Here is an 8,994-nt window from a genome sequence, read left to right as displayed (position 1 = left end):
ATTCTCGACCCACCGCCCTATCTCCTTCAACCTTCCTATCCTCGACCCACTTTCCTATCTCCCCAACCTTCCTATCCCCTTCGACCTTTTTATTCTCAACTCATTTTCCCTATCTCCCTCAATTTTTCTACCCTCCACTGCACTATCTGCCTCAAACTTCCCACCCTCGACCCACTGTCCGACCTCTCTCAACTTACTTATCTTCGACCGACGTCGCTATACCGCTCAGTACATAAGCTAACGTCGCTACAATTACGACTCGACCGTCAAAATGAACTTTACCATCTTGCGACCAACTTCCATGTGTTATACTGGTCGAGTATGCCAATGAGATGATTCAATCGTACTTTGACAAAACTTGATTGACGGCATTCGTAAATGTAGGCTGGAATCTCAATTGGTAATCAATAACCATAATTAGTGGCGTAAAAATGTGCTACTAATTAGGCTACTGATGGCATCGGGTTTGGAGTCACTGTTTTTAAAATTTTAACAGGCCTTTCCTTTTCAGAAACTCATTTAATGTCGCCCATATTTCCGTACAGGGCAAAAGATGAGGAAATAATCAAATATTTGCACGCTTGGTATTTTTCAATGAATATTCTGCCATATCCTGTTGTATATACAAATTTTCATTTACGTGGCTGAGAAACCTGAATAGTCAAAAACAGTCAAAAATATAAGTCGCTCAGTGAGTGTAATCCCTTCCAAACTATTTTTGAGCCATGAAATGTTTTGTCGTAGCTAGCGTTGCCAACTGCCCTTTAATTCAGCTTATAGTCCGAAAATTGAGCTTATCTTATCTGAAACTTAATGAAGTTGCAAAGGACGCAGCTTTTACTATAAAATGTCGAAATAAAATACTTTATACGAACCAGAGCACTATTGCTTATTTCGGATCCCCATCATATTGTCACAAGACTCACGACATGGCCAATTAATAATAAGGGCATAAAACGGCTTGTTAAAATTTAGAAAACTGTCATTCCCAACGAGAAACCATCAGTAGCCCAATTAGTAACACATTTTTAAACTGCCAATTATGGTTATTGTTTACCGTTTGAGATTCCAGCCTACATATTATACGAAAGCCATCAATCACATTTGTCGACGTACGATTGAATCATCGCATTGGCATACACGACCAGTATAACCCCTGGAAGTTGGTCGCAAGATAGTAAAGTTCAGTGTGGCGATCGGGTCGTAAATAAAGCGCCGTTAGGTCTGGTACTGAATAGTATAGCACTGTAGGTCAAAGATGGGTATGTTGTGGCAGGTACGGCAGTGGGTCAAAGATAAGTAGGTTTAAGTAGGTTGAGGTAGATAGGGCAGTGGTTCGGGGATGCGAAAGTTGGAGAGATAGGGCAGTGGGTCGAGGATAGGAAGGTTGAGGGAGATAGGGCAGTGGGTCGAGGATAGGAAGTTTGGGGGAAATAGGGCAGTGGGTCGAGGATAAGAAGGTTGAGGGAGATAGGCCAGTGGGTCGAGGATAAGAAGGTTGAGGGAGATAGGCCAGTGGGTCGAGGATGAGAAGGTTGAGGGAGATAGGCCAGTGGGTCGAGGATAGGAAGGTTGAGGGAGATAGGGCAGTGGATCGAGGATAGGAAGGTTGAGGGAGATAGGCCAGTGGGTCGAAGATAGGAAAGTTGAGGGAGGTCGGGCAGTGGGTCGAAGATAGGAAAGTTGAGGGAGGTCGGGCAGTGGGTCGAAGATAGGAAAGTTGAGGGAGGTCGGGCAGGGGGTCGAAGATAGGTAAGTAGATGGAGATAGAGCAGTGGGTCGAGGACAGTTTTCGAGTGAGCGAGTAGCTCGCAGAGGCCCTAAGTTTCTTTAACAGAGTCTTGAGGGTCCGTACGGAGCATTTTGAAAACCTGAAGTCGACTTAGTAGGATATAACAATGCGAACAACTAAGTAACAAATGTTTCCTCGACTTTTGATCTTGAATTCTTCCTCTTGAATCTACACTCTACCATTGCAAAATTATTGGTACTCATTTCAAGAATTAGGACTTATTCATTTGATTAGGACTTATATTTACCAAAACACAACTAAAAACTTACAAACAACACGCGAAAATTGCCAACACGAGATAATATTCACAACCACGAAAGACTGTCTGAATGGCAAAAGTATCTGAGCGCTTCTGAAACGTTTATTGTTACTTCAATTTTGCTCTTATGCTGATTGGCCAATGTTACGACAGCAAATAGGGAAGTGTATACTCGGGGAAACATTCATAATCATACACTGTTAAAAAAATTAGTAAATATACTAATTTTTCTAGTAAATTTTTACTAATTTTTCGAGTATTTTATTGAAATCACGTGACTTGCTTAGCTAAGCCAATCAGGGTGCTTGTTTGTTAATAGTTTACTAATGAATAGTAATTTCACTGATCAGTTAGTAATTAATATAACAGAAAAATAGTAAAAAGATTTGTATACTTGGAAAAAGTAGTAATTTCACTGATCAGTTAGTAATTAATATAACAGAAAAATAGTAAAAAGATTTGTATACTTGGAAAAAGTAAAAAAAATCTAAGTTCCTCTAATTTACGAGTAACTATTCTTTCCAATGAACGAATTTATCTACCTACGCATGCGATATAGTCACGAAGCAAATTTAAATACTTTAAAATTTCATCTAAATTTTGCTCTGGGTATCAAATTAATTTGAATTAATTTTATTCTAGAATTATTTTGGTTCATCACCCAAAAATTCTGATTGTTTTGCTATTGCATTAGACAAGATAAGATATTGTTTTATATCTTATTTTTCCGGAAGTAAGCGGACCTATTTGTCCAAATATTCATCCGCAAAAACTCCACGGGGCAGGTTGCGTGCGCAGCATTTTTGATTTCGAGTTTCCTTGTGCCGCGCATCTCGGCTGGGACGCTAAGCTGTTTGGGAGCTCAGCATCGGTTGCGTGCGTATGAAAACTGAATGCGGTACGCATGTTAAGTATGCAATAGCTTGAGTCTGAGTTTGATGATTGTGTTAGCAACGGTCTGTACGGTAGGTGCGGATTTACCACGGGTAGTGGTCTGATTATTGAGGTACCGGTACTGGTACTTTTTGCAGAGAACAAAGTTTCCTATATTTTAATCCTTCTCTTTACCGTCACAGGTCATTTGGTACCGGTAATGTGCCAATTATGACATCACTCAAATGTCACGTGCCTGTAGCCCGCGCTTTTTCTGGTTTAGGAATTAGGACTCGGTAAGCGAGGCTCTTTGTCGTTAGTGGATGTTTATTTTAGGCGGTTGGTTTTTGTAGATGTTTATTTTAGGCGGTTGGTTTTTGTAGCTTTTCATGCGTTAATTGAGCATGTTTGTGTTACAGTAGTAGACTTGTAGTTGGTAGACCAAAATATTCTTTAAATACCGTGTACATCAGCATCTAATGGTACCGTACCTGTATACAGCGACATGCTTACACACTGCGTTAGTTTCGCCGTGTTACCGGCACCAGTATCTATCGACGACCAAGAGTAAAAATCTGAATTGGCTATTTCAGTATTTGTTTCGGAATAGATGTAACTTACCGGTAGCCTATGGTGATGTGATACGTTCAAACGTTACAAGTCGGTGGCAACAATAGGTACGGTACCGGTACCGGTAACAGACAGATGAATTCAATTATAGCTACAAAGTCTACAAGGCGGCCATCTTGGTCGGAACGTATTTGGCGCTTTACACTGTATTATATACATATCCTAATACTGTTAGGACATTTTATTTCTTCACAGTAAAATGACAGTAATAGTTATTAGAGATCTTTTCGAGTCTTTTTGACAGCACTAGATCCACTAACAGGTTTTGTTATACTGAAAAAATAAAATAAAGCATGGTTTAGTGGACATAATAACATGGATGAAAATATGAAGTATTGCGTTTTTTTGCGTCTGTTAGTTCTATTGCTAAATTTGTTTTCAGTGACTTATGCTCGGAAGAATTGTAACCCTTGAGTACATAAAATTGGTTAATTGTACCGTTAACCTGTTCAACATTTTTGGCCCTTCCCATTGCCTAGGTTTATATAGGAAAGTAAATAAATATAGGAAAGTAGTGATTACATTGACAGGTTTATTTTTTGAAAATTTATTTTTTATTTTTGGCTGTGATTTCAATAAATGTTTTAGTTCTCGCTGGCACTGCTGAAGATTTTAGTAATGGCTAATATAAATTTGAATGAACTGTCTAAAATTGGTTTGAATAACCAAGCAATACAAGACCTGGATGTGAAATTAATAGACCTTGGCGTCGAAGATTCTTCTGATCTCTTGCTTATTAAAGAGGAAGACCTCTATGGTGTGGTGTCTGTCATATTGGCCCGGAAAATTGTTGCATACTGGAAAGATAGTCTATGTCTGGATATTTCATCCGATGCAACTGAACTATTCAGCGATTCCTCTTCATCTTGCAATGCAGAAAACTTTGTGATATCTTGGAAAGACTTTCCCACTGACATAATTGAAATGTGCAAAAATGGCACAGTTGTTCCATCAGCCAGAAGAAGTGAGTTTGTTCGCATTCTTGTGGACTCTGTCCTGAAGTGGTCGGGCAGTTCCAAGCCGTCAAGGGCAGAATTGTCGACTATTGCTAAAAGGGTCATACGTAGATATCCAAAGTCTTTCCAAGATACAAGTGGACCTGAAGGTGAAGTCATTGGGTCTGGCTATTCCTACCTGACCCAACAAATGGTTTGGCGTATTGACAACTTGCGGAAGTCCACATCAAAGAAGAGAAGCCAACAGCCTAAGGTGGAAGAACAAGTAGATGTTGACAGATATGGCTGTGTGCTTTGGGGTCCTGAAACAGATAATGAAGGGGAACTTGAACAACTTAGAATGTGGCTCAAGCATGAGTACACATTATCAAAGTCTGATCAGGATTTGGGAAAAGTGGAAGAATATATGAAACAGACCTTCCCTCTTCAACGAAAGCATATAAATCAAAATCAAAGCATCAGTGGGATCAAGGAGTTATGGCCACACTTGTTCGATGGAATCTGTTTAATGCGCCATTATGAAACATTGGTTGGTAAAACAGAAGCTAAAAAGAATATTTTAAAAAAACTTGAAGACAATTCCATATGCATTTACAAGTAAGTTGCACAAATATCTGATACTTTGCAAGATAATTTTCATTCGAATGCTATGCCTTGCAGAGTTTTTGTTGAAAGCCTTCTTGTGCCCATTATTTATTGCTTCCTATAAGAGGTTATAACTTATCTGAGGTTAGGCTATACTTAAATATTCTGAAGTTCTTCTATTCTTTATTTTACTTCATAATCAAGTACCCTAGTTATTGTGCACCTGTTCTTGCAGGCTGGTACCACATGCGACATAGTGTGCTCTAGAGGTTGTCTGTTTCCATGTCTGTGTAATAATTGCTTGACAATAATTGCCCTTTCTTTTCCAAGCAGGCTGTAATTTAATGTTACTTTCATCTCTCTTCAGTCTTGCAATAGGAACAAATTATGTAACTAATCGCAAGGTCGATGAGCCAACCTCTATGAAATTACCAGTACTTAGTGTCATTCAATCAGAAAGTGGATCACTTACTCAGGCATTATTATTTGGGACATTGAAATGTTCAACCAATAAGAAAATTTCTGAATTTATAAGTTCTTCAAAATCGGAATCAAAGAATCTGAAAACTGAATTACCAAAATCGACTGGGGTGGTCACGTTGATCGCCTATTATTTCGGAGAGGACCTAAACCAAATATTTAAGTGTTTCCAGGTATGTTCTATGCTTTTTTTGAAAGTTTTCGCATCAAGAGTAATGTAACTTGTGCACAACACTGTTCGTATAAAGTTTTGTGAGCCGACTGCAAATTAATTGGAAACTAACTGCATGATAGTGGTTAACGGAATTTTTTTGCATATTTATTCACTACTTTGCCTATTTTCAGAAAGAAACCACTTTTCCCCAGATATTAGAAGATATTCCAAAATCTCCATTCATTGCTTGCATAGGTAAGTGTTAAGAGGTGAGCGATGTAATTGTGAATATCAGGAACAATTGCGAAATATGATATGATAGCTGTTTTCCTGTGATTAATTCTGCAACTTTTTCAAAGGCCATTTTGTGTCGCCATATACTTCTCAGTTGTGATTATTATAAAATGATATCACCAGCTTCTGTCATGCTACCTGCTTAACTGTTGCGTCACAGTATGCATTGCTTGAAATATGAAATATAATATTTCTGAAAGAACGTAATGCTTATCATAAGCCTCATCAATATAATAAGTTCTCCCTTCGTTCTATCAGTGTTACGCTCGCTATCAACGGTGAATGAAAATAAGTACAAATCCATGTCTGCTATATTAAATATATAGCCAAAGCCAATTTTGAGATGATCGTACTATTATACAATTAATAATTGTGTAATTGCATATTATCAAAAAATCACTAATCGTCCACCTCTAGTAAGTGTATTTGTTATTAGTTGGCTTTAGAAGTTGAGATAATAAGATTAATCAACCTGTCAAGTGACTTTCACTTTATTCATAAGCCTATAGATTCGAAGCTAAAGTTTACAATCTTGTGTTTCAGGTAACACGGTAGCGACTGCTGAGACTTTTTACGTCATCGCTGAACGAGAAGTGGTGTGTTCCTGTAGATCGTTTTTTGAAGCGGTGGCTTTTCAGTTTGCTTCGTTCTATGTTTTCAACATAGAATATCCAAATAAGGCCTTGCTGACGTTTGATTTTATTCAGAGGTAAGAAAAAATGTGCTAGTCTACAGTGCTGATATAATTCTTGCTGTTGGCACAATGTACACGTTGTTGATGAATTACCTGTTACTTCTGTCATGTAGTGTTATTTGATGACATACAATACAAAAAATGGGTTGTGAAAATGAAATATGTGACTGGACTTGCACAAACTCGTGGTGTCCATACCCTGGGGACTGGGCCACGAGTAGGGCTGGGAATAATTTAATTAGTTAAACAGTTTTTAGGTGTTTAATAATAGTCATGATTTATTTTAACCATTCATCGGTACGGTACCGATTAATGGTTAAAATAAATCATGACTGACTGGCGGTACCACACATGTTTACATGTTTCCTCCTAATCTAATATGTTTTACATTCATATGTGAAAAATGAACTCACAACAATCCTATTTTAGTGAACTTCAATTTAAAACGATGTCACTGTGCTCTCCATTTTGTAGCAGGAAATTTTTGATATATTTGCAAAAAATCATTACTAATGACAGAAATTAATACAATATTTTTCAATTGCTGCATTTGCAATCGAATGTCAACGAGCGGATGAGCCTATTGCGATTTGCGACAACTGGGGGCTAGGAGGATCTGTAGCTTTCTGGTTTGGCAATTGCATTCCTGGCCCACTGACAGTTTTTTGTTTATCCCTTGGCAAGGCACGATACATTATAAATACCTGACATTTTTACTATTTTTGTCCAGTGTTTGTGTTTTTACTATTTTGGTGGTGAGATAACAGGACGTTTTCCAAATTTCATATGTGAAACCTATTCGCCATTTAAGTTCTGCCTTTTTTCAGGTTCTTCGGTGACATAAACCCCAGCGGCACTAAGTCGAAAAAAAGTAAAGGCAAAGACGTTAATGCAAAAGTAATCGGCCTTGCAAGAAGAGTGAATCTATCACAGGCGTTATATGTGCCGTTGTTAGAAATTGATGTGGTGGTGTTACTGCTAGGGTTGCCACTTCCGGATACATTTTTTTTCGAATCGAATTTTTCCGAATCTGATTCCATTAAGCTTTTTTTTATTTTTTTTCATTGCATGCCTATTTTTGCTCAAAGTCACAAAAAAGCTCAAATCTAGAAGAGAAAACTTGAAAATGGAATATGCTAGATAGCAGGGATGACAAAGTTTTTTCAGTGAATAAGCCACACTTATTTCCACCAGGTTAAAAAATATGTGAGTTATCTGTGAGTCTTACAATACTGGGTTATTATTGTGTGTAGCTTTACACATACAATGTACTTGTATCAGTACTGAGGCAATTTGATGAAATTTCTTTCGAAACTGTTTTTTACAAGCCTTAAAGGCATTCAGTGTGTATTTATGCTAAAAATATTAATTGTAATAAAATGATTTTCGTTTCCAGAATCTCGTTTTTTTTATTTTAACTGTAATATTCTGTGTGTTTACTGTTGTGTCGTGCCAGTAGATCTTTGCTACTCTCGTAGTGGTTCGGTCATCGCGAGTGAGAAATTACCATCATGCTAGTATTGTATGGTACTACTGTCGGGTAAGGTAGCTGCCATCGAGATAGTAATTTTATTTACTATTTTAAGGTAAAAAATATTACTACTGGTGGGTAGGTTTACTGCCGTCAAAAAAGTAGTATTTTTTACAGTTTTATAGTAATTTTTGCTACCATCAATCTCTGTAAATTTACTGAAAATACTGTTCATAATACTACTGATAGGGCTCGTAATTTTTTTTACATGGGGCCAGTACTTTTGCTGCCATTTTTTTTTAGTAAATTTGGGAAAATTTTTTTAACAGTGTAATCAGAGATTTAAAAAAATTGTTATACATAAATATGCTACACAGACGCAATGCTTATATTTATGGAAAATTTAAATTGTTTCGCGACCCAGAGCGGAGGGCTTCGCGACCCAAATTTGGGTCGCGACCGCGTAGTTGCGGACCCCTGCAGTAGACTAACGGTAAGGCAGTCTTAGGAACCGCCACAAGGTTTGCAATTTGTGATGACGTCATCGCACACAGAAAACGAATTACATAGAACCCAGAGAAAATGTGCTCAAACGTACAGTAACGAATACAAATTTCTATCTTCATTATGTACACATTCAAACAAATAATATTATTTAGGTACGCGTTTTTTTAATATTTTGGGTATTTTGGAATGCGTGCGAACGAATTCAAATGATTACCATTGTTTCTCATGGCAAAAAAAGTTTCGGTTCTCCAACGAATCGGTAGTCAAACAATAATCAGGAATGGATTATCTTCAACTAC

General features: G+C 37.6%; 1 protein-coding gene across 1 annotated transcript; it reads left to right on the top strand.

Moving 5' to 3' along the window:
- The first annotated feature begins 2,264 nt into the window (after window positions 1-2,264).
- Window positions 2,265-8,402, top strand: LOC120346462 (uncharacterized). Its single transcript, XM_078111902.1, has 5 exons — window positions 2,265-5,107; window positions 5,463-5,748; window positions 5,921-5,984; window positions 6,567-6,732; window positions 7,545-8,402. The coding sequence occupies exons 1-5, from the start codon at window positions 4,173-4,175 to the stop codon at window positions 7,825-7,827; spliced, it is 1,734 nt and encodes a 577-aa protein (XP_077968028.1). The 5' UTR covers window positions 2,265-4,172; the 3' UTR covers window positions 7,828-8,402.
- Window positions 8,403-8,994: the final 592 nt, after the last annotated feature.

Source organism: Styela clava, chromosome 4 (genome assembly GCF_964204865.1).
Source record: "Styela clava chromosome 4, kaStyClav1.hap1.2, whole genome shotgun sequence".
NCBI classification, from domain to species: domain Eukaryota; kingdom Metazoa; phylum Chordata; class Ascidiacea; order Stolidobranchia; family Styelidae; genus Styela; species Styela clava.
Note: the sequence above shows the minus strand (reverse complement) of the source record. Positions and strands in the feature narration are given on the sequence as shown.

Excerpts from the sequence above, each read along its gene's own strand:
- LOC120346462 (XM_078111902.1), top strand. The coding sequence starts at position 4,173 with ATGGCTAATATAAATTTGAATGAACTGTCTAAAATTGGTTTGAATAAC. Across the intron at positions 5,108-5,462 it reads AATTCCATATGCATTTACAA|TCTTGCAATAGGAACAAATT; the intron begins GTAAGTTGCACA and ends ATCTCTCTTCAG. Across the intron at positions 6,733-7,544 it reads ACGTTTGATTTTATTCAGAG|GTTCTTCGGTGACATAAACC; the intron begins GTAAGAAAAAAT and ends GCCTTTTTTCAG.